The sequence below is a fragment of the Temnothorax longispinosus genome, unplaced genomic scaffold (assembly GCF_030848805.1).
Source record: "Temnothorax longispinosus isolate EJ_2023e unplaced genomic scaffold, Tlon_JGU_v1 HiC_scaffold_51, whole genome shotgun sequence".
NCBI lineage: Eukaryota > Metazoa > Arthropoda > Insecta > Hymenoptera > Formicidae > Temnothorax > Temnothorax longispinosus.
In genome coordinates, this window is record NW_027270352.1 from 44,620 (window position 1) to 71,243 (window position 26,624).

Below are 26,624 nucleotides of genomic sequence, written 5' to 3' on the forward strand. Positions count from 1 at the left end.
TCCTAGATGGACCCATTCTCTCTACGTCTCTACACTCTACACGTTTCAGGGTTCAGTACAGTTCAGTATTATTCAGCGTTATCGAAGTGCTTGCTAAGCTTGGCTACGCTACGTATTTTGTTCAGACAAAGTGACTGCACAAACTGCGCAGTGAGAGATAGGCTCTTTCCCGCGATCTGTGAGCTTATTACGCGAAAATTAACACCATGTGCTCCACCGACAATAACAGCAGCATGAATAACGGCATGCAGCGCGACGACGTAGGCGACGCGTTTGGATCGTTCGGCAGGTATATACGAGAACTTCTCGTCTACCTGCGTTGCCAGGCACGCGCACACATTTGCGCTATCACACAAATTGCGAATCGTCGCAAGATTCCATATTGTCTATATTAAAAAATTTTACAATAATTAATTGAACTACAACAAGATATCTGTATATATGCATATATATATGTATATATATATATATATATATATATATATATATATATACATATTTATATATTATAATAATTAAACTCGATATTGGTATTGTAACAAAGAAAGATGTCATTAGAGCGGATTACTCCTATCGTACGTAAGATATGAGACAAGTTTATTTGATACGCAATGATTGTTCAATGACTGCTGGAAGCAAACTAGATTGCACAAACATGGCACAAACATTGGCTGCATTTCGATATTCACTGTCAGTACTGAAAATCTATATTTTTTTATATTTTATGTCACGTATACTATAGATTTTCAGTACTGACAGTAAATATCGAAATGCAGCTATATAAAATGGACTTTTGTCGATTTTTATCATAGAATTAACTCTTATCGATTCGCGAATCATGTGCAATTTCCACCTTTAGATTAAAAGCGAGTCGTAATAAAAATATGAAGAATAGGGAAGACCGGAGCTATCTGTCCACAGTACTGCTATCTCAAGTTTTAAGAGACAGATGTCTCTACCATTGTAACAAGTAGTTGAAAAATGCCCTACGTAAGACATTTAAATGTTGTTTGTTTTCTTGCGATACCTCTCGCAGACGCTATATATACGTTAAAAGAAAAGCGAAAACAATTATTCACATTTTTCGACGGTCGAAAAATTTGCTGTGCGACGGTAGTTTAACTGAAATTAAAGTAAGCAATTCATAATATTATCAATTAATATATAGTTATCAGGTGTGAGAAGCGTCAAATCTTACTTCCGCATTATCTAAAATTGTGGCAACATGTTAACGACTGAAAAACGTGGTCGGGGCTATCTGTTCTATTTTTGATGGGGCAATGTGTCCACACTTCAATGACGAATTGTTCTTTTATAAATGGTGCGCAACTACAAAAGAAAGACTTTCCTTAAGACGGATAAGGTAGACATATCTAATAAAATTATATTTAGAGCGATTAAAAGAATAAAAATTGAGCGAGAATCTTTTCGTAAAATCAGCGTTAGACTTTGGAATAAATGTTCGGGCTCTCACTCGCTACTGTAAAAAAGTGACCTACGAGCAATTACTTGATCCTGCGATTCAAGAATCGTTACCAAATTTTTATTTTAAAAATACACGTCAAGTTAAATATATGAGTTTGTCTTAAATTATTGAGTATTTTTTATTTCAAACGCTGCCGAGGATAAACTAAAGGCCCTAAATAAAAAAAAAATTAAAGAATTGAGGAGACAAAAGAAACTCATCACATTGATTTTACAATGGACTCAAAATCAGTTTGATGCCACCGTATATAAAAAAAAGTCAGCTCTACGCAGGAAACTTATCAAAAAATCTACACAAAGTGCCTATTACTTCTCTGATTCCAACGACTAGGCAGTTTTTCCAATATTATATATATTAATAATAAATAATATCATAAATAAGTATAGAAATTAATATAAAAAATGTGTTTTATATTATGTGGACAGATAGCCCCTCGAATGTAGACAGATAGCCCCGCATATGGGGCTGTCTACGCTTGACTTGTCTACTTAAAAAATTTGTCTCTTTAAAATGTTAAAAAATCAATTATTCTAATTGTTTTTTTTTTTTAATAGCAAGGTTGAAAGGTTATACCATTTAGCCAAATATCTTTATTAGTTTTTTATTAAACTTGAAAAAAGCGTAAAGTGTGGACACATAGCCCCGGTCTCCCCTACGAGATGTAAAATTCAGGCTCTGAATACAGATGTAAATAGGTGCTTTCCTATTATTGACACAAGTCGACACAAACGTCGTTCTATCTTTCTTTGCATTCAATGAGTAACAAAGACAGAACAACAATTGTGTCAACTTGTATCAGTAAATGGAAAGCATCCGATGTGTAGCAAATAAGCATGTACCAGAAAACATATACATACAGACTATATATATTTATATGGTGGCTTAAGGCCATTGCACGTAACAATGTTTTAGTTGTAATTGTAAGGCCGTAAGAAAATAGACCAATCATAGTCGATTATTCTTTTCGCGCTTGAATCCCTGGTAGGGACTCCCTGGAGGGTCTCTAGGAAAGGCAAGTTTCTACGATAAATTTAAATGGTCCCCCCTACAGTAGTTATTAAACTGGATTATAAGCAGCCGTGTAAACATAGTCATAGACTCTGAATCTAATATGGAAAAGTTTTAAGTTAGAATATATAGAACAACAAGACAACATTCTTTTTACAGGAGCAGCACAGTTTCTCCTCTCAGTGTAGCACAATTGGCACCTACTCAGCGTTATGCCACATACTATAATATGAATCATTCCAAGCGTGGTGTAGCTCTCATCTTCAATCATGAATTTTTCACTGTCCCACATCTTAAACCTCGCTGCGGTACAAATGTCGATTGTGAAAATTTAACCCTCAACTTGAAAAATCTTGGTTTTGAAGTGAACGACTTTCACAATTTAACTCACAAAGATGTAGTAAAACAATTGGAAAGAGGTAAGATGCACTTCAACGTTCAACTCGCACATTCAACATTTCTTTAAGAAACTTGTTATTTAATAGCGAATTCGGGCGCTTGCGCTAGTGCACACTGAGTGCGCACTAAGGCTTGTTCTTAATCAATTGTTATATTTACAGATCATCTCAAATACTTCTTAGTCTGTAAAATGATTTGTACAGCATCCATATAGATCCATATACAGATTGTTTTATTGGCTAAAAAGTTTTTAAATGTGTATTTAAATGACTTTAAATATAAGAATAGATTATAAACAAGCCTTAGTGCGCATTCAGTGTGCACTTAGTGCAAGCGCCCGAATTCGCTTTAAGAAACATTTGTTATATATAAAAAGTATAAAGAGAATGTCTGATGTTTTATAGATTAAATATCATGTAGGATATAACTGAAATATGTGATAACAAGCAGATTATTACTTTCACAGCTGCGGAAATGGATCATTCTGAACATGATTGCTTGGTGATAGCTGTGTTAAGTCACGGTGAACTTGGATTGCTCTACGCTCATGATACTGCGTATAAAGCGGATTCTCTATGGCATTACTTCACTGCCGATAAATGCCAGAGTCTTGCTGGCAAACCTAAGCTATTTTTTATACAAGCTTGCCAGGGTGATAAACTGGATCCAGGTATTAATCTCAAAGAGCGTACTGAAACGGATGGGCTTGTCTCAACATTCCGCATCCCTACTCAAGCGGACTTTCTTATTGCCTACTCAACCATTCCAGGTATTGTCATTTGCGCTATCTGAACATTAACCCTCCATTGCCCTCGTTCAGCAAACGAATGTCAGTACTCTCGTATTAGCGCCATGCTGCGCTATAGTATGTTTGTCACTGTATTAGAGGTGTAGTTCCGAATGACCCCTGCTCCTGATTGACCTAAAGTTTTACACATAAGTTGTTTTCGATGTGAGGAATAAAATCCGCGTGGTCCCAACTTCGGGAAATAAAAAAAATTTTTTTATGATAGCATTTATCTCTCAATTATTGAGTTGGAGATCTGTGTTCTTGCATCAGTTCATGAATTTAGTTGGCTACATATTACATAAGATGACTCATAAGTTATTTTTAAAGTTTAGCCACAATTTCGATTTTTTTAAAATAATGTCAAATGTTTCATTGTGTACAGGGGTGTGTATACAATAAACCTAGACATTTTTAACAATAATGAACCACATGTTTTATACGCCCGGGAAAAAATATTCATATTTGACAGTATATGAACATATATAAACATATATGATATATATATGAACATATATAAATGAGATATGAACAGATATAAGTTTTACATTTCCATATATAAAGCATATATAATCATATATGGTTATCTATCGCCATATATGATCAGATCGTACATTATACATGGCACAAGATCTGATTATATAAGTTCATATATGGTCAGACATATTATTATGTGTAGCAGATATGACACTATACATAATCGTATCTGGCCTCACATGGTCGTATATAAAGAATGTTCGGCCATGTATTATCAGATATAATTATATGTGGCCATACATAACTATATCGGCACTGTATATGATTATATATGACAAGACACGATGCTGTATATGATTGTATATATGTTTATATACGACCGGAAATGATATGAAACATGATCAGATCTGTCTATATATGACCAGATTGGGATATAATGATATAAAATGTCCGGTAAAAATATTCATATCTGACAGTATATGAACATATATAAATAAACAAAACAATTTCCGTCGCCAGCAAATAATTCAAAATAAGTCGTTTTATTTTCGACCCAACTGGCCAATTGAAACAAGATTGCACGACGTTTCGACCGAATTCCGGTCCTTATCAAGTGCTTTAATTCAAGTTACACCGATCCGCATAACAAACTTAATTGCATCGTTGACGTGGTGTCCTGACAACGTCAAGACAAACGCAAAACTAAACAAAAGAGAAAATAATACATTTAACAATAGAAAAACTATACAAAATCATTACAATATCGCGCTAGTCAAAAACAATAAAACCAATTAACACTGTAAAAATTAGTTAAAAGCTTACAATTCTTGTGCGTTCCAAAACAAACGGTGAAATCAAAACGTCACCAGCCATATCGAGGCACAACGTCCGAACAGTAAGACAGTCAAATTCGAAATGAAGTTGTCAAACGTAATCCGCGGATAGCAAACGGTGCTCTGGTGGAAAAACGAGCAGAACCGAATATACAGGGCCGACTAAGTAATACCAATGACACGGTTATAAATAGATGGCAGGCTCTCAGTACCGTTTTGTAAATTGATTGTGCAATCATGTTTTTTAATGAAAAACATTTCCGATATTTCTCTTTTTTTGAAATGTTTTTCTTTGTATAAAATTTTCGGATGCTGCCACTTGAAATCATGATTGTGTGCAAGACGGTGTTTGCTCACAACAGAATGATTATCTACATTTTTCCTGATATCACATCGATGTTCTTTGATGCGTGTTTCTAAATGCCTTTTTGTCAGGCCAATATATACCGCATCACAATTTGCACAATCAATCTTATAAATTAACTCAGTCTGACTGAGATTCGGCAACCCGTCTTTACCCTTCCTAATGACACAATCCAATCTCTTCGGGATGGTGTGAAGAACTCTAAAGTTCATGTCTCGCATTATACGGCTAACATTCTCGCTAAGGCCCTTTATGTAAGGTACAGTAATGCACCTTCGAGGATCTTGGGCCACTTCGCTACTGACAGGATCATTGTTGTTACGATTTCGCAATTTGCCAAGCCGGACATTGACATATTTATCAACAACTTTCTTCGGGTAACAATTATTAATAAGGATCTTTTTTATTTTACTAATATTAGACTTGTGAAACCGCGCGTCGGACAAAAGAATCGCCCGATCAACTAAATTCCTTACGATGTTAATTTTATATTTCATAGGATGGTTTGAAAAATAATTTATATACCGGCCCGAGAAAGTTGGTTTACGGAACCAATTCGTGAGCAATGAGCCTCCCTCGCGGATGACCGTGGTATCAAGGAAACTCAATTTACCATTGCTTTCCATTTCATAAGTGAATTTTAATCTATCGTTGTAATTGTTGAAACTGTCTAATAATTCCCTAATACCCGACTCGGGAACAACCGCGAAAATATCATCCACATATCGTTTGAAAAAGGATATCCTGAAACTGAGCCGCTCGCGCTGTATAAAATGCTTCTCTAAATCCTCCATGACCATGTCAGCCAAGATAGGAGAGAGGGGAGACCCCATCGGGCTTCCGAAGATCTGTTCATAAAATTGGCCGTTGAACATAAAACTAGTAGAACTGAGGATCAAGTCTACAGCACTCAAGAATTGTGGAAGGCTGAGATCAGTTTTTGTAGTGATGGAATTACATCTCTCTTCAATCGCTTTCAAAACAAGATCTTTAGGTACGTTAGTGAAAAGAGAAGTGACATCTAACGAAATTAAAACGTCACCGTCTCCCACTCTTACTCCTCTAATCAATTCTACAAAGGACCAACCATCCTTAACATATGATTCAGGTTCAGGAACAGATTTTTCTAAAATATTTTGCAAACGACTGGCGATATTATAGAGCGGACTGCCTAAAGTGGAAACAATTATACGTAATGGTGAGCCAATTTTATGAATCTTCGGGAGTCCGTAACTGCGCGGAAGATTCCCATTAGTGCAATTCAAATGTCTAAAAACTTGCTCATTGATGATGCCCATGTTAAACCAAGACTTTGCCACTTCGTTGATTTTCGATGTTGTATTTCTTATAGGATTGCTTTTCAAAAAGGCATTTAGAAACACGCATCAAAGAACATCGATGTGATATCAGGAAAAATGTAGATAATCATTCTGTTGTGAGCAAACACCGTCTTGCACACAATCATGATTTCAAGTGGCAGCATCCGAAAATTTTATACAAAGAAAAACATTTCAAAAAAAGAGAAATATCGGAAATGTTTTTCATTAAAAAACATGATTGCACAATCAATTTACAAAACGGTACTGAGAGCCTGCCATCTATTTATAACCGTGTCATTGGTATTACTTAGTCGGCCCTGTATATTCGGTTCTGCTCGTTTTTCCACCAGAGCACCGTTTGCTATCCGCGGATTACGTTTGACAACTTCATTTCGAATTTGACTGTCTTACTGTTCGGACGTTGTGCCTCGATATGGCTGGTGACGTTTTGATTTCACCGTTTGTTTTGGAACGCACAAGAATTGTAAGCTTTTAACTAATTTTTACAGTGTTAATTGATTTTATTGTTTTTGACTAGCGCGATATTGTAATGATTTTGTATAGTTTTTCTATTGTTAAATGTATTATTTTCTCTTTTGTTTAGTTTTGCGTTTGTCTTGACGTTGTCAGGACACCACGTCAACGATGCAATTAAGTTTGTTATGCGGATCGGTGTAACTTGAATTAAAGCACTTGATAAGGACCGGAATTCGGTCGAAACGTCATGCAATCTTGTTTCAATTGGCCAGTTGGGTCGAAAATAAAACGACTTATATATAAATAAGATATAAACAGATATGAGTTTTACATGCCCATGTATAGAGCATATATAATCATATATGGTTATCTATCGCCATATATGATCACATCGTACATTACACATGACACAAGATCTGATCATATATGGCGATAGATAACCATATATGATTATATATATGCTCTATATATGGGTATGTAAAACTTATATCTGTTCATATCTCATTTATATATGTTCATATACTGTCAGATATATGAATATTTTTCCCGGACTTTTATATCCGGGAATAAAATGTCCGGGAAAAATATTCATATCTGACAGTATATGAACATATATAAATAAGATATGAACAGATATAAGTTTTACATACCCATATATAGAGCATATATAATCATATATGAACCTATATAAGATTATATAAGATTATATATGATCAGATCAGATATTGCATATCAAAGTATTCGATGGGATCTGTTTCTCGTATTTAAAATTTGACAAACAGTGTTATAAGAACGGTATCAAAAGACACGACACTGTCTCGCACTATAGAGCGGCACAATTTTTGTATTAGTTGTATCGTGGAGTCTACTTTTATAATAAAGTGGCACACTCTTAAAAAATAACTTTTGAAAATATATAACAATTTTCTGAAACTTACTTAAATATATATGTCCATATTTGATAAATATATAGTTCGTACCTGATCATACCTGATCAGATATTAACATATACAATAATATCAGATCATATATCCTCAGATCTGGCCAATTTCCATATCTGACCATATATGGCCATTCATATATGATCAGATATGAATATTTTTTCCCTGTGAATTGTTAGTGTTATTTTAGTTTTACTATGTTTCAAAATGTTTATTTAGGGAAGAGATAATTATAAGACATGAATAATGTAAGGTTAGGATAATATTATATGACTTTAAATTAAAGCTAATTACATATGTTTGCTAAACTTAATTATATGTTATGTTTTTATTATTTGAAACTTACAATCAAAATTATTACTTTTAGTCAGACTTTTCCTCACTTAGATTATTATTCATTGTAGCAACTAGTCAATTTAATAATAAGACTTATAACACAGATAACTATAGTAAAAAGACAAAATGGTGTTCATTGTAGACCATATAACATTTTTTACAATAATCTCTAAAAAATACAGTAAAATAATGCAATAGAATAAAGTTGCTTACAGAATTATAAAACCAAATATACACTCAAAATTATAGAACAATGAAAAAAATGATAGATATAACAACAAAAACATGAAAAATGTGTAAAATTTACGAAAATAAACTTAGTTTGTCACCTAAAAAACACAAAATGTGGCCTCGAACTGCCGTTCTTCGCGCGATTTGCCGGCCGATTGGGGAGCCGAAGAGGGGTTCAAATGTCGTTGCATGACAACAAGCACAATCTGGCAACATTACATTTATGAAATATCGCAATGGTTTATAGTGTACTACTGGTTCATTGTTGGACTACCTACCCTATATGTTACTGTAAAAGTGATAAATTCAATAATTATATGTAATTATAGACGGAGAGCTGGCTACAGAGAAGGCGACATGCTTCGGTCCACGAAATATCTTACCTGGAAAAGGTTCGATTGCTGCCGGCAAAGCGAAAGCTCGATCGTCAGAAGGCGCGCTGGAAGCTAAGTGAATGGGCCGCCCGCCCAAACGTGTAAATTTTCCGACTAAAAAAACTGTCGATCGGCACGGCTGAAAATTTACATAGGTATCGAGGAGTATGAGAAAAAACATATTGAGAAAGCTACAGCGTAAAATACGCTTTTCTGAAAAATGAAAATCTCCTTAAAATTCATACCGGTCGACGGATTTTAATAAAATTAAAGGAGGACATACTTTCTATGATACTCTATTTGGTGTGCAAAACTTCAACCCGGTATCTAAAAGTTGTAGAAGTTGATACGTGTACAAAAATCCATACGCACACACACACACACACACACACACACACACACACACACACACACACACACACATATACATACATACTTCTGGACATTTTCTACTAATACGATTTCTCGACATTTTGGAACATTCTAAACCTATTTCCTTTAAAATCTCGAAAAAAAAATTTTCTACCATCACAAAGCTTCCTCTATGAGGAAGTAAAATTAAATTTATTAATTCTTCTCAATTGACTTCTGACATTTTAATAATAGTTCCTTTAGTCCTTTATGAATATTCAGATAAATTGTCAGAAGTGCTATGAAATATGTACGGTGTGAAAATCAAGAGAAAAGCGATCGGTCCACTGGGCGCTGCGCCGCGCGCCGAAAGACGCTCTCGCACTTTGCACCCGATTTTCTCACGATCGCTTCCACTTTGCCTTCTGACACTTTGCACTTAGTTTATTCTATACGTAAACAATACAAATGCAAACTATCTAGTCCAGTCACTATGTACATTTAAAAAAGACATAATTCTGACCCAGGATTTTTCTTTTGAGGGGTGTTGGGGGGCTCAAGAAAAGCTTAATCTCAAGTTTTCGACCTCTGTTTCTCGCTTGCTTTTTTTACGGGAGTAAAAAATGTGAAAAAATGGTTTTTCCGCGATAATTTGGTTTCTAATAAAGTTACAAGGTCGAATCAGAGCTTATTTCAAAGTTTTTTTTACGCTCTACAAATTATGTCGTATAACATTTTTACGTATGATCGATTGTTTTCGAGGCATCGAACGAGAAAGGGAAATAAAAAAGTATGATATTTAGTTTTTTCTTTTTACTTATTATTGTCGTCCGAAATTGCAAAAATGCTTCAAATAAAACTTGTAGAGTGTAAAAAAACCTACAATTTGTTATTCATTTTATTTAGTTGAAAATTACGCCTTGTAGAGCGCCTCAAAGTGGAGAGTCGTCGCCATTGCGTCAGCGGCGCGTTGGTTACGTCGATACGCGGCACCGAACGCTTTCGCTAAGATTTCCGATTTCATTGACGCAAAAAAGTTTTTTTTTTCTATTTTATCGTTTTTCGCACACGAATCTGTATAAACGCTTCAAATAAAACTTGCACAGCAATAAAAATTTGTTCCATAGCATCATCTATTACGTTCTCTTGTGGTCTTCCTACTGGCGTACCTATCACTACTTTAACCACGTGTTCATAACATTTTCTGTGGTATCGAGCTCCAACGGCGACAAAATCAGGGACAAGATTGAGGCGATTCACAATTGCACGAGCAACTTCATCATTGCGACCACCAAGTTTTGTCAGAATATATTCTTTCGACGAATCGTGATTTATTAAAGAAATTCTTACTCGATATTTAGCAGGTACTTTTGATGACGATTCTTTCGCTTCTTTACCGCAAAATAAGCAATTTTTCTTGAAATGGAAATCTGGATGACACTGTTCTTCTCTTGATGTTGATGGTGATTCGCCATTGCCACTTCGCCGAGAAGCCAACGAAGCTAATCTTTTATTCGAATACGTTTTGTAACACGCCCCGTGTACAGCAACTTCGGTCAATGTCTGCAACTTTCGATGATATTCCGCATCTCCTCTTTGCTCGCTCGCCAATAAAAGAGATTTAATACCTCTCGATTTCACCACTTGAACGTCTGTTATCAAAGGTTTTTCACATATAAAACAATCCGAGTCACTCATTGTTGTTCATTAAAAACTGCACTAACAAAATGTCCACAAAATTCTCGTTTCGAAAAGCATCAGCTCGCTGCGATATACAGAAAACGACTGGCAAATGCGATAAAAAGGACCGGCAAGCAGATGTTTACTATAGTAAACATTTGCTAGTATGTTTACTTTATATAAAACAATGAAGAAAACATTGAAGTCTGAAATCTTAGCGAAAGCGTTCGGTGCCGCGTATCGACGTAACCAACGCGCCGCTGACGCGATGGCGACGACTCTCCACTTTGAGGCGCTCTACAAGGCGTAATTTTCAACTAAATGAAATGAATAACAAATGAAAATTGTAGGTTTTTTTACGCTCTACAAGTTTTATTTGAAGCATTTTTGCAATTTCGGACGACAATAATGAGTAAAAAAAAAAACTAAATATCATACTTTTTTATTTCCCTTTCTCGTTCGATGTCTCGAAAACAATCGATCATACGTAAAAATGTCATACGACATAATTTGTAGAGCGTAAAAAAAGCTTTAAAATGAGCTCCGATTCGACCTTGTAACTTTATTAGAAACCGAGTTATCGCGGAAAAACCATTTTTTCACATTTTTTACTCCCGTAAAAAAAGCAAGCGGGAAACAGAGGTCGAAAACTTGAGATTAAGCTTTTCTTGAGCCCCCCAACACCCCCCAAAAGAAAAATCCTGGGTCAGAATTATGTCTTTTATAATCCGTTTTTTTGTACATAGTGACTGGACTAATCAGAAGTTTTGCTTAACATGTAAATTTGCCGAAATTTTTCGCAACTTTGGCAGCTTCTGACAACCCTTTAGCTTCTACTTACTCTTCTGACAATTTTTTCCCTGCTTTTTCTCATACTCCTCGATACCTATGTAAATTTTCAGCCGTGCCGATCGACAGTTTTTTTGGTCGAAAAATTTACACGTTTGGGCGGGCGGCCCACCCACTTAGCTTCCAGCGCGCCTTCTGACGATCGAGCTTTTGCTTTGCCGGCAGCAATCGAACCTTTTCCAGGTAAGATATTTCGTGGACCGAGGCATGTCGCCTTCTCTGTAGCCAGCTCTTAGACTATTACCGGTTATCATGCATAATTTTCAACATACGGTGGTAAATGTGATAAATTATAGCAAATTTATTACTTTTACCAGTAATTGTAACCAAGACTTTTTGGTAAAAGTAATAAATCTTTCATTATATTTTTGTAGTGGGTGGAAAAGTGTGAATCTATTGTATTCACGCATATACTTTTCCATCCACAAACAATTAGGTTGGGTTAGGTCAGTTTCTTTGGAAGTGGAGCCCCCCGCAGGGGGGCGGAACCTACTGCCTTCATGCATACACTTTCCACGCGAAACGAGGTGCTACATGGGTTTACAATTTTTCACGCGTGGAAAGTTCACGCATGTACTTTGCAAGGCACATTATATGTCTAATTTAATAGTAGTGGAGCCCCCCGCAGAAAGGCGGAACCTTCTGCCTCCACGTATACACTTTCCGCGCAAAACGAGATGCCACATGGGTTTACAACTTTTCACGCGTGCTATATATTATATATATTTTATATTATATATTATATATTATATATTATATATTATATATTATATATTATATATTATTTATTATATATTATGTATTATATATTATATATTATATATTATATATTATATATTATATATTATATATTATATATTATATATTGTAATGTTTCGAAACAGTGCGGTAATGTAAACACTACTTCGACTCGTGTGTGAAATTGACTATTTGTCGCACAGATGGCGCGCGCGTAATGGGCCACTTTCTACGCACGTGTGATATAAATACTATTACATAATTACGTCTTTTTTTTAAAGAAAAAGTAATATTGATAATAACATATTTAATGCTTTTATAAAAATTGAAAACGCTATAGATTCCTAATAAATTAAACCCATGAAGCAAAATAAAATCAGTTTTTTTTTATTAAATAAAAAAAGTGTATACATGGATCTCTATAATGTATCTCTATAAATAAATATAAATTTACTTACGTAAAAGTTATTAAAATTATTAAAACCTTTTGCTATTCTGTTGGTTTTTTACGGTAACCTTAAGTTATTTATGTATAATTTCAAAATCTTTATAAATAGGATTTTTGTTCCACACCTCTATAACTCGAAATCTTGATATCTCGAAATACTCGCAGCTCGAATTATTTTCTAGGCTGTGTTCCGAATGCACTCTAGTTAACTAAAATGCTATAGCGTCGTTACGTATATATACTATAGCATTTTAGTTAACTAGAGTGAATTCAGAACACAGCCCTATTCCCTTGAGTTTTGAGTTAACGAGGTTTGACTGTATATACAATATATTATATTTATTATATGTTGTATAATATATCATATAGAATCGATTTTATTATATCGATATTAAGTGCTGTCATAAAATTTTCCCGAAGTTGAGACCACGCGTACTTATTCCTTACATCGAAAACAACTTATATGTAAAACTTTAGGTCGATCGGGAGCAGGGTCATTTGGAATTATATCCCTGTATTAGTGTGACATTAACACATAGTTTCTCAGATCAAGGGGCCACTATTTCCAAAGTCTGTTAAACTCACAGACATATCTTCCTATGTCTGTGGTTAAACTCTAACCGACTATTAAATTAACTTCTATTGACTATTCTGAAAAGTTAACGATCGATTAGAAGTTAACAGATGTTGGAAATAGTGGCCCCCAAACACTACGTAACTACGTTTACACAGCGGCTTGTAATCCGATTTAATAACTACATACCGTATACTATCCGATCTAAAATTTTTCTTCTTTTGATCATAATAATCATTTAGATATGAACTTTTTTAATATTTAAACTACAACTTTTAGTATACGATAGATATATATCAAAGATTATTTCAAATGTTTAGAGTATCAAAATAGGTTCATATTTAAATTATTGTTATTAGAAAAGAAAAATTTGGAATAGTATACGGTAGTTACTAAACCGAATTACAAGCCGCCGTGTAAACATAGTCTGTATTGTAAAAACAAGAGGATGAAATATCGACCGATACATCGATATTTCATCGATATTTTATTTGCTACAGTAAAACTTAGATTTAATAACAGCGCAAGTCGTGTCGACTCTACGTATTTGTTCTTGACATGATAGCCCAGGAAAATTAGACGAAAAAATAACAAATCTGCGGAAAAATTTGCACCCAGCTGAATTTTTGCATAAACTTTTATTTTGTTGTTATAAACATATGTGAAAAGTCCCCATCGATGTGACTCCCCCCCCTGCTAAAAATTTTACAGAGAGTCAAAGGTAAAAAAAAACAGTTTTTCGTGAATATCTCTTTATTCATTAGTCTTAAAGCAAAAATAGTTATCACAAAATTTGTAGCTTATAAAACTTTCTACAAAGAACGTTGCATAAGTTTTTTGCGTACGATCAATCGTTTTCGTGTCCTGCGGCTTACAAAGTTTCAACTTTCATACGTTTCAGAGATAATAATGCAGTTTTCCACACTACCTCGAAGGTACAGTGCTAGGCGCGTTTTTTGTAATGTGATGTCCCTAGTAGGTCTAATTTACTGTTTTCCTGAGAAAATGAAACAATTAAGTACTTCTTCTTCAATTTCCTCCGTTGGGTCGATATCAATAACTTCTTCAATTTCCATGGCTTCCGCCAATAAATCTGCAGGATGTACATCTTCATAGCTGCAGTCGGCATAGCATTCTTCGATTGCATCAGGTGCTGCGTTGAGACAAGACTGGCAACGACAATGTCCACACACTGCTGAACATTTTAAACCAATTTTCCTGCAGCCACACAGTTGAATCCGCAACTTTTCGAGCAGTTGCAAAAAAATGGAGTTTAACAGAGTGTCCGGAGCAGATGATAGCAAAGATGGAATCGGTTCTGAAATATCATTCCTTCTTATCCATCCTCAGTTTTCAGTATTGAGATCGTTCCTCGAACCATGTTTGCACTTGACAGTACACTCAATACAAATGCTGTTGAGCAACACTAGATATTGATGGAAGAATAGATAATTTCACTGCCTCAGTAAGCAGCGTTAATTTAGCAAAACAATAATATCTAAATGTGTCTATTGATTCCTCATTATGTCAAGCGCTATACATCGCCAAAAGAAAGCGTACTCTATTAATAAAAATTAATTGTAACGGACATACTTTTATTTTAAAAACCTCCGCAGAATTTCTCAAATCGTCACGTTTTTCTAATATTTAATTTTAAAGCTTTCGATTTACCTTTGTTGAACAGAGAGGATATGGTAAAAGTAAAGACCATATTTTGTTTTTGCGTAATCACTGGCTGCGACACGACGTCAGTTTTGTTTAATAAAAGTAAATCGAAAGCTTTAAAAATATTAGAAAAACGTAACGATTTGAGAAATTCTGCGGAGGTTTTTAAAATAAAAGTATGTCCGTCACAATTAATTTTTACTAATAGAGTACGCTTTCTTTTGGCGATGTATAGCGCTTGACATAATGAGGAATCAATAGACACATTTAGATATTATTGTTTTGCTAAATTAACGCTGCTTACTGAGGCAGTGAAATTATCTATTCTTCCATCAACATCTAGTGTTGCTCAACAGCATTTGTATTGAGTGTACTGTCAAGTGCAAACATGGTTCGGGGAACGATCTCAATCCTGAAAACTGAGGATGGATAAGGAGGAATGATATATTTCAGAACCGATTCCATCTTGCTATCATCTGCTCCGGACACTCTGTTAAACTCCATTTTTTTTGCAACTGCTCGAAAAGTTGCGGATTCAACTGTGTGGCTACAGGAAAATTGGTTTAAAATGTTCAGCAGTGTGTGGACATTGTCGTTGCCAGTCTTGTCTCAACGCAGCACCTGATGCAATCGAAGAATGCTATGCCGACTGCAGCTATGAAGATGTACATCCTGCAGATTTCTTGGCGGAAGCCATGGAAATTGAAGAAGTTATTGATATCGACCCGACGGAGGAAATTGAAGAAGAAGTACTTAATTGTTTCATTTCTCTCAGGAAAACAGTAAATTAGGCCTACTAGCAGGGACATCACATTACAAAAAACGCGCCTCTAGCACTGTACCTTCGAGGTAGTGTGGAAAACTGCATTATCTCTGAAACGTATGAAAGTTGAAACATTGTAAGCCGCAGGACAAGAAAACGATTGATCGTACGAAAAAAACTTATGCAACGTTCTTTGTAGAGAGTTTTATAAGCTACAAATTTTGTGATAACTATTTTTGCCTTAGGACTAATGAATAAAGAGATATTCATGAAAAACTGCTTTTTTTTTACCTTTGACTCTCTGTAAAATTTTTAGCAGGGGTCACATCGATAGGGACTTTTCACATATTGTTTATAACGACGAAATAAAGGTCTATGCAAAAATTCAGCTAGGTGCGAATTTTTCCGCAGATAAATCCTAATTTTCTTGAGCTATGAATGCTGCGTTTAGATATATCACACGTTAGCACTTTCAAAGTCTAATCGAAAAATTGTACTAACAAGGGAATTTTGGAAAATAATCATATAAATATAATCTAAAAGATTAAACTAAATTGCCATTTACAATCCGCGCTGGATCTTGGTAGCCTGATTATTATACATATATTTTTTGTGTATTAAGCGGGGAGCACACACTTCTGCATAACGCATAATGCGTAAGGGTAAGAAAATTTATTGGTCCATACGGTCCATACACATGTGCATAAGAAAATAGACCAATCAATTTTCTTATGCTTACGCATTATGCGTTATGCAGAAGTGTGTGCTCCCCGCTTTACACATATCTTTAAGATCGGATAATTCATAAGGCGGATCGTAAATGACAATTTAGTAATCTATTTGATTGCATATCATAACGGTCGTATAATTCTCGTATTATTGATAATGTAAAAGGTTGTAGATAAAAAGTCAAAAAGTTGCAGAGTCAACTTTTATGCCATATCTATGCAATTGAAAAAATAAGATGTGATGTTAGCGCTCGCCTAACATGAGAGCAATGGAAAGTTAAATTATTATAGAAAGATATTTAATATTCTGAGGAAGAGGCAAATTACTCGACTTATACTACGTTACGCGTTACTTCTGTAGTAACTTACGATAATTTCTTCGCGTAAACGGGATTTTGTAGTAATTTACGATAATTTACTCCGCGTAAACGAGTGATATATCGTAAGTTACTACAGAAGTAACGCTTGCGTAAACGTATAGTATTAAGTACTTTGCTACTTAAAAATGATTTTTTAAAATTGATAGGTTATTATTCCTGGAGGAATACCACCCGCGGATCCTGGTTTATGCAAGCATTGTGTATGGAATTACGCGATAACGGCACTCATTATGATTTACTGACTCTGCTGACATTTGTATGCCAACGCGTTGCCCTGGATTATGAGTCAAATACACCTGACAACATGGCCATGCACCAGCAGAAGCAAATCCCATGCATTACTACTATGCTGACGCGTTTGGTAAAATTTACGTCTCCAAGGAATGGAGTTATATAGCCTGTAGAATAAAGGAAATTATTACATCGCATTTATGTACCTATTTACGATATACAGGCCATATCGTTGAGTAAGGCTGCAAATGGTGCAAGTATCAATTTTATTCATGCGCCATATACTACGTTTACGCGAGCGTTACTTCTGTAATAACTTATGATAATTCACCCGTTTACGCGGAATAAATTATCGTAAGTTACTACAAAATCCCGTTTACGCGAAGGAATTATCGTAAGTTACTACAGAAGTAACGCTCGCGTAAACGTAGTAATAGTTTGCTAGTATGATTGCCGCGTATTACATGCTAGATTTCGCATTTTATATCTATATTTAATATTATTTTAAAATAATTTTATATACTGTTCGTATCCAAGTGGAAGTATTTCATCTAAACTAACTATAACAGTATGAAATAATTCTTGTTTTTTTTTAGGCAGATTTTTATACAGGTATTTTTATTTCTTTTGCTCACATTATTGTTCCTCCCATCTCTACCAGAAAAACAGATCATTAAACTGCTAGAGAATCCTTTCTTTTCACATTTTTCAATTTTCACTCATACCTCTCTACGTGACAAAAAAATCCTGTGTTGCGATAGCATTTCAATCTTTTTTTTTTACATTTAGCATAATAACGATAAGCATCAAAGTATAAAATATCTGAACAAATTTATTTGAAGAAAACTTCAGAAGCAACTACCGTGCTTAATACTACGTTTACGCGAACGTTACTTTTGTAGTAACTTACGATAATTCCTTCGCGTAAACGGGATTTTGTAGTAACTTGCGATAATTTACTCCGCGTAAACGAGTGATATATCGTAAGTTACTACAGAAGTAACGCTCGCGTAAACGTAGTATTAAGACATTCGTGTTTCATACGATTAAGATATATAATAAGTACAAATAAAAGAGTTATCGACTGCAAAATATACGTTATATACGTTATATACAATATTCTTAATCATATTTCGTCAATAATTCGTATAAATATAAGATATATACATTATACATATATAAAAAAGATTAGCTATTTCGTATGTCTATTACAGTAGCATTGATGTTACACAGTACCTACGTTTACGCGAGCGTTACTTCTGTAGTAACTTACGGTAATTCCTTCGCGTAAACGGGATTTTCCTTCGCGTAAACAGGATTTTGTAGTAACTTACGATAATTTACTCCGCGTAAACGAGTGAATTATCGTAAGTTACTACAGAAGTAACGCTCGCGTAAACGTAATAACATACAAACAGGATATTTTTTAATTATATATTATAAATCGCATATATATATTATATGCATACTATTACTACGTTTACGCGAGCGTTACTTCTGTAGTAACTTACGATATATCACTCGTTTACGCGGAGTAAATTATCGTAAGTTACTACAAAATCCCGTTTACGCGAAGAAAAATCCCGTTTACGCGAAGGAATTATCGTAAGTTACTACAGAAGTAACGCTCGCGTAAACGTAGTATATATATAGGGTGATTCAGGATCTCTGCAACAAACTCCGAGGAACGATAGATCTCGCAAAGAGGACCATTTTGTGTGAAGCAACTCTTGTTCTCTGACACATCGTTTAGGAGCTACATACGCGACCACGCAGACAGATCTTAGGTGACATTTATTACAATTTCCGCTCATAAAAAAGCAGTGTAAGAAGTTTTATTGTTGACGCTTTTCTGCGATGCTGATTGGTTCTCTTATTGTACTGACTTCGTGAGCATCTGTCGCGTATTTTGACAGTTTTATGTGTATCAAGAGGTTAATAATGTAATAGTATAATAGAGTTTGTCGCGGAGGTCCTGAATCACCCTGTATATACAATATGTAATATATGTAATATGTATGATGTGACTGTCCTAATCTTTACGATTATTACTACGTTTACGCGAGCGTTACTTCTGTAGTAACTTACGATAATTCCTTCGCGTAAACGGGATTTTGTAGTAACTTACTCCGCGTAAACGAGTGAATTAAAGTTACTTCTGTAGTAACTTAAGATAATTCTTTCACGTAAACGGGATTTTGTAGTAACTTACGATAATTTACTCCGCGTAAACGAGTGAATTATCGTAAGTTACTGCAGAAGTAACGCTCGCGTAAACGTAGTACATGGCATGTATTTTCCGCGTAACGCGTAACCGCGTATACGTAACCAATCACAAGCGTGAATATGCATAACAGAAAATGCGAAACTTCTATGATTGGTTATAGAGCCTCTGCACAAAACTTTCGTATGGTAACGTAACGTAGATCAACGCACAAGAAACGTATTGACGTTTCGTATAACGCCGTAACCGATACATTTCTTGTGCCCGCCAAAGCACATAGCAAAGGCGTAGCGATATACGACGGTCGTAGTCCTCGACCTGACAAATCAGGATACGCCAAAGCTTGTGCGTTACTTACGTCCACGACTACGACTGTCATATGTGCTTTGGCCCTGCGTTGACTCACGTTTCATTACACTACGTTACCATACGAAGGTCTTGTGTGGAGGCCACGGTCGTGAATGGTGGAGGCTCTTAACGCGATACGCCTTACGCGGAAAATATCAGTCCATAGGACAGGGGCCTAATACGTGCCCTGCAGATACCGAGATCATCAGATATGCATTGTGTTGCTAGATTAAGGAGCATAACGTACTAAATAAAGATTTAAAGAGAAACGGATCAATTAGTATTACGGCGGAGATTGCTGTATTCGCAAGAGAAACGGTAACGAAAATTGCGAAACGTGATACAAAGTCTTTCATAGTGAGAGTAACGGAATTTATATGCCTTATACACAATTGTTTGATAATTATATAGTTAAACTGTGTAAGACTATTAGCGTACGCATAACATGTATATTCAACGGTAGTTTCTGCGAATCGTGTTCTCATTTATTGTTCCTCGTATAGTAATATATATGCAGTTTACCATACAAATGTATTTTGCAATGTAAACAATATCTTATCTAAATGACATTATAAGCGATTGCTCAAAGATATAAGATGTCATTGCAAAATATAAGATTGTACAATGTGCATTGTGCGTTGTGATAAGTGTGTACTAAAAATAGCCACTACATAGGCCACATGAATCAGGCATTTGGAAATTGCATTTTTCAGAATCAATGTTACCGGAGTAGTGAAGTAATTTTGCAGCATCTTTATACACATAAATTTAGTAATATTTTGTGTGCTTTGTATCGTATATATTTGTAATATCTTTCTATACACGAACTTGTATACAAATTTACACAATAAATCAATAAAATATAACTTATAAATGTTGACGTGCTGCAGTAAAATGCATTTATACTAGTTACATGCAAGGATACCTGATACTTTTCTTTGTGGACACATTTAGTTGGATAATCCATTTATTATATTACATATATATATTATGAATTTACAAGTTTTTTATTTTAACAATATATATCATTATTGATATTTATATAACTAATAATGGCGAATTCGGTTCGACGCACCAGTGCGCATTCAGTGCACATTAAAGCCGTTGTACACTGATTTAATCTCTAATATTTAAGGCTCCTGGGGCCCTATTCTTGAATCGTTTTTATGAAACTCGCTTGCGAAATTCAATGCTTTTCAAATAGAAAGTCGCATACGAAAATAATTAGGGCAGGCTTGAGAATACGGTCCCTGGTCGCTCAGCCGTGAACTCCGCGTTGACAGTGGCTGAGAATCAGATGTCGAATCGATCATGCATTTTCAAATATATAATGTTTATCATATTAAAATAAATAAATATTTACATCTATAATTGTAAAATATAGTACAGAATTAATAGATATGAGAAAAATTTCCATTCTACAACGTACATATTACTTCTATAAGTGTACTATTCAACGACACATTTAATAAAACCAATAATATTAAATTACTATTTAAAAACTAAACATTAAATAAAAATTAACAGCAATGAAAACTTTAATCGACCCTACTGGCCATTGTAACTGTCATGACAATACGTCTATATGACTATTATTTCGTAACAGAACGATTAATAGAAATAATATGTAATTTGTTTTTTAATCGAGATATAAAAATTGGACGATTTCGCTTCTTCTATGAAATCGTGTAATTAAAAAAATTAGATTTGTATTGCTTTTTTGAAGATAAGATGAAGTACGTAGGGCTATATATTTGTGTCACTTACAGAAAAAATTAAATAAAAAATTGCACACACATTATGAGTAACATAAAATGTAGTGTAAAATAATATAAAATTTTATAAAGTGAGATACTGTAAATGTAATATTACTAAATGACTTTTATTTTTTTATTACTGTATTACTAAATGACATTAAAAAATCTAAAATTGAAAAATTTTCATATACTTATTTTCGCGGTATATCTGTATGTAATGATCTATATGTTTCAAAAGTTTGCAAACTTTATCTTCGAAAAAGCAACACAAATCTAATTTTTTTAATATTACACGATTTCATAGAAAAAGCGAAATCGTCTAATTTTTATATCTTGATGTAAAAACAATTTACATATTATTTCTATTAACATTTCGTTGAGCGATTAAAATCATATAATAAAAGTTGAGATAAATAACTAATAAAAAATAATTTTCTAAACGTTTATATATTTTAAATGGTACATTTATTTCCATTAAATCGTCATAGAAACATAAAGCTGTTCTACACCGTGAACAATACATTAATTCATACTACCAGTTTATTATAGAGAAGCATTGCAAATTCGATTATCTATAGATAAAATAATATATATTCTTTATTTGTTGTTCATGACTTGTAATAGTCGGGATTTTATGATAATTTATTCGAAATAAATTATATGAAGAGAGCAAAGTTTTATTAAATTGTACAAACTTTTTTATTTTTTAAAGTAAGAAATAAAAGTATTAAAAAATATTTATATATGAGACGTTCCATGTCAACCGGGACAGGGCCGTCTCCAAAATTCTATTGAACCGATTAAAATGGTTAAGGGCTTAAAATCTTTGTTTTTTTTTGCCCTGTTTTTCATTTTCATTATTCACAATAAAGAAATATATTTACCATATAATGTGTATCTTATTTTTTTTCCTACGAAATCTCACAATTTACAGAAACAGAGAGAGAGAGAGAGAGAAAGAGAGACAAAAGGGAAAAATAAGATGTCAGCGTTATATACCCGTGCGGTAACACTCAGTCTCGAAATAACCTGTAGCAGCGCGGCAGGATGTCTGACTGCTAAATACGCTGGCCCGGGTTCGTTTCCCGGTGCTTCTTTTTATTTTTTTACTTTTTTTTAACATATATAATAATTATGTAATTATTCCGAGAACGAACGAGCATGTAAAAAATAATTAAATTTAGAAGTGTATGTGTAATCGAATGATATGAATGTAATAATTTTTTACATAACGTTAAGAGTTTAATAAGGGAGGTGAGGAGAAGAATAATTAGTAACTAATTTTCCCTTACACAAATATATTTAGTCATACGGTGTGATTAATGGAGAATAGTATTATCTTACACCTTATAACAAATAAATTTTTGTTTCAACTTTCACAATTAATTGAAAAAATTATTGACGGGTTATTTCGATTTTCTTTCTCATCCTCTTCGGAATCGTCTTGTGCCCAAAACGCGTGCGTTCCTGTATTATGTCGTGTTCGAATGTTATAAAGAAAATTAATACATTTTGACTATAAATTAAATTATTTTTTACATGCTCCTTTGTTCTTGAAATAATTAAATAATTATTACTTTGTAATAAAAAAAAAAAATTAAAAAAATAAAAGGAAGCACCAGGGAACGAACCCGGCCCAGCGTCTTAGCAGGCAAACGCCGTACCGCGCTGCCACATACCATTTCGGGATTGAACGTTACCGCACGGGTATATATGGAACGCTGAAATCCTTTTTTGTTTATAACTTTGCAACGAATGCTTAGTATCAACTAATATCTTATTTATATACTCTGAGGTTCTCCCCTTGCAGACTATTAAAGTATCGTGCACATCTGCGCTTTTCGACGTGTACCCTCTTTTTCAGATCGCCGGGCCACGTCGAGAAAGCAATCTAGCAGCCTCGACGCATCAGAGTCAGAGCGAGAAGGAGGGAATGATATTCTCTCTCTCGCTCGCTCGCACGGCGCGCCGAACTTAGCCGAGCGCGCATCGTCACGGACACGGTCGTCACGGAGACAGAGCATCTCTGTGTGCGTACGCTGCTGACATATTACCGACATGTCAAGAATCGTGCAGCGCCTCACGCCTGCAAACCAATGAACTATAAGGCGTGGATTGGCGTGGAAAATGACATGTTGACAAGCCTATTTTGTTGTGCGTGCTATTTCTTTATTATTCGCTCTGTGCTTGTGCTCTAAGGTTTAACGTATTCGTGAAAGTCGTAAAATTGGCCGAAAAGTAAGATTTGCGCGCGGAAGGAACGTTTTCACCTCCTTTCGATAGTCGTTAAACGGCTGTTTTTCCCGTATGTTTAGGCTTCGTTTTATGGCTGTTTGTTTATTGTCGAGGGAAAAGGGTAGATTTCGGCCAATTTTGGAAGTGTTCTGAAACGATCTAGAGTGATTTTTTATTGAAATGTCTTTTTATTTGAAAATGGCATGCACAACAAAATTGTGTGTTTTCCTCGCCTCGATAGTAAGACTCCAATATGGCCGCGGTGACTACCCAGGAGCCTTAAGGGGATGCTAAAGCCGTCCAAATTACCGACAATTACATTTCAAAGGTCTCATTTTGAAACGGCTTTACAGATCGCAAAATCCTTTTACAGGAGTAAAGTAGAGGTACTAATGAAGGGTGGGATTGTCAAATAATTAGCAATAATTGAAAAAATTTTTTAAATGCTGTCACCTCATAACCTTATTTTCTAATATAAACAGTTGTATAAGTAATATGTACGAAATGAAACTTTCCCACCCTTCAGAAGACGTGCACAAACAATAACGTACCTTTGAAATTGAGATTGAAAGCCTGGAATAAAAATGAGAGCTTTGAAACGATCGTGTATATTTTTCACAAAAATATTCACGCAGAGCAGCAATCATGTCACAGCAGTAGTTCACGGATCTTGCGAGAGGTGGCGCGATGGCGCACGCAGCTGTGAGCAGTTTCGGGGTTGGGCGGTTGGCTACATTGTCTGGTTCGTACACAGCAATCGAACCAGGACAGATATATGATACAGATATCTCTCGTTAGGCATTTTTACATTTTTTTCAATTATTACTAATTATTTTACAATCCCACCCTTCATTAGTACCTAAACTTTACTCCTGTAAAAGGATTTTGCGATCTATGAAGCCGTTTCAAAGAACGAGCTTTGAAAGATATGTGGTACAAGATATCTCGATAGGCATTTTTACATTTTTTTCAATTATTACTAATTATTTTACAATCCCACCCTTCATTAGTACCTAAACTTTACTCCTGTAAAAGGATTTTGCGATCTATGAGGCCGTTTCAAAGAACGAGCTTTGACAGATATGGGGCCCGATTCTCTATCTACAAACGTATGCGTAAACTCTGCTGTAACAGAAAAGCTGCAAGCTTATTGGCTAAAAACTGTGCGATAGCCAATCAATTTGCAGCCTTTCTGTTAGAGCAGTGTTTGCGCATACGTTTCTCGTTAGAGAATCGGGCCCATGTGGTACAGATATCTCATTAGGCATTTTTACATTTTTTTAAATTATTACTAATTATTTTACAATCCCACCCTTCATTAGTACCTAAACTTTACTCCTGTAAAAGGATTTTGTGATCTATGAAGCCGTTTCAAAGAACGAGCTTTGACAGATATGTCGTACAGATGCCTCGTTAGACAAGGACGGATATCTCGTATTATTATTCCTTTCTCTATGTATGTAATTTGCATCATTTATTCCTCTCTCTCTCTCTCTCTCTCTCTCTCTCTCTCTCTCTCTCTCTCTCTCTCTCTCTCTCTCTCTCTCTCTCTCTCTCTCTCTCTTTCTCTCTCTCTCTCTCTCCCTCTCTCCCTCTCTCCCTCTCTCTCTCCCTCTCTCCCTCTCTCTCTTTTAGTACACTGGGTAGCGTACACTTAGTATGGTAAAATCAGGATTTTTTGGAATTCTATAAGGGTATATTTGAAGAAAGAAAAACGGTAATGTTATTTAGGACAAAAAACTCTCTATTTATTATTTCGTTGATAAAATGTTGGGAAATATAAACGAAAATACATATATAAATGAAATATATTATTTTTTTTATTGTTATTGTCGAAAGTAAATAATATTACATAAAACCGTAATGCAATTGAACATACATATTCATACACACGCATACGCAATCGCACATACATACGCATACGCACATACATATATTATTTTTATTATTTTTTCTGTGGGCCCCATGCCCCGTCCACGATGACGATATCACGGACATGGGACGTCTCCAGGATCATGCTCCGATTACTTTGTACTAACAATAAAAATAATTTTGCATAAATTTTTATTTTGTGCCTTTATATATGTATTTTTCAAGCAAAGTGCATTTGCAGAATTTATGCGATGGAAGATGTATATATATACACACACACACACACACACAAACACACACGTGTTTATCTATGTATATGGGGCGTTCCACGCCAAATCGGACACCATTTGAGTTTTGCATCTCCGATTTTTTTGAAAAATTTTTATGTTATAGTATTGGTTGAAAGAGGCCTCCATGATTTTTTTCAAATTTTTTTGTCGAACCGTTTTCAAAATATCGATTTTTGAAAAATTACGTTACTTTTTTTTTAAACGCCCATAACTTTACGAAAAATGGGCCAAATAGGACGTTTTTTTTTCAAAATTTTTCTTTTTAAACACACTTGATAAAAAATATCAAAAAAATTTTTCAAATTGTATTTCTATAAGATTTTCAAATTTTTGACACAAATTTTTGATTTACAAAAAACACGTACTGATCGATTTTCTCCAAAATTTTTTGTAAAAAACTATCATCGATTCCACAACTTTTAAGCCTAAATTTATAATGAGATAATGACGGAATCTATT

General features: G+C 34.6%; 1 protein-coding gene across 3 annotated transcripts; it reads left to right on the plus strand.

The window, feature by feature from the left end:
- The first annotated feature begins 32 nt into the window (after window positions 1-32).
- Window positions 33-20,891, plus strand: LOC139824680 (caspase-1). Of its 3 annotated transcripts, none has more exons than XM_071797204.1 (4): window positions 33-289; window positions 2,654-2,913; window positions 3,360-3,662; window positions 8,988-9,455. In XM_071797204.1, the coding sequence occupies exons 1-4, from the start codon at window positions 207-209 to the stop codon at window positions 9,110-9,112; spliced, it is 771 nt and encodes a 256-aa protein (XP_071653305.1). In that variant the 5' UTR covers window positions 33-206; the 3' UTR covers window positions 9,113-9,455. The 3 variants fall into 3 exon arrangements, with proteins under 3 accessions (XP_071653305.1, XP_071653304.1, XP_071653306.1); XM_071797203.1 differs by lacking the exon at window positions 8,988-9,455 and adding an exon at window positions 17,355-20,891 and having other exon boundaries at window positions 36-289; XM_071797205.1 differs by lacking the exons at window positions 33-289; window positions 8,988-9,455 and adding exons at window positions 2,472-2,498; window positions 17,355-20,891.
- The last annotated feature ends 5,733 nt before the right edge of the window (window positions 20,892-26,624 follow it).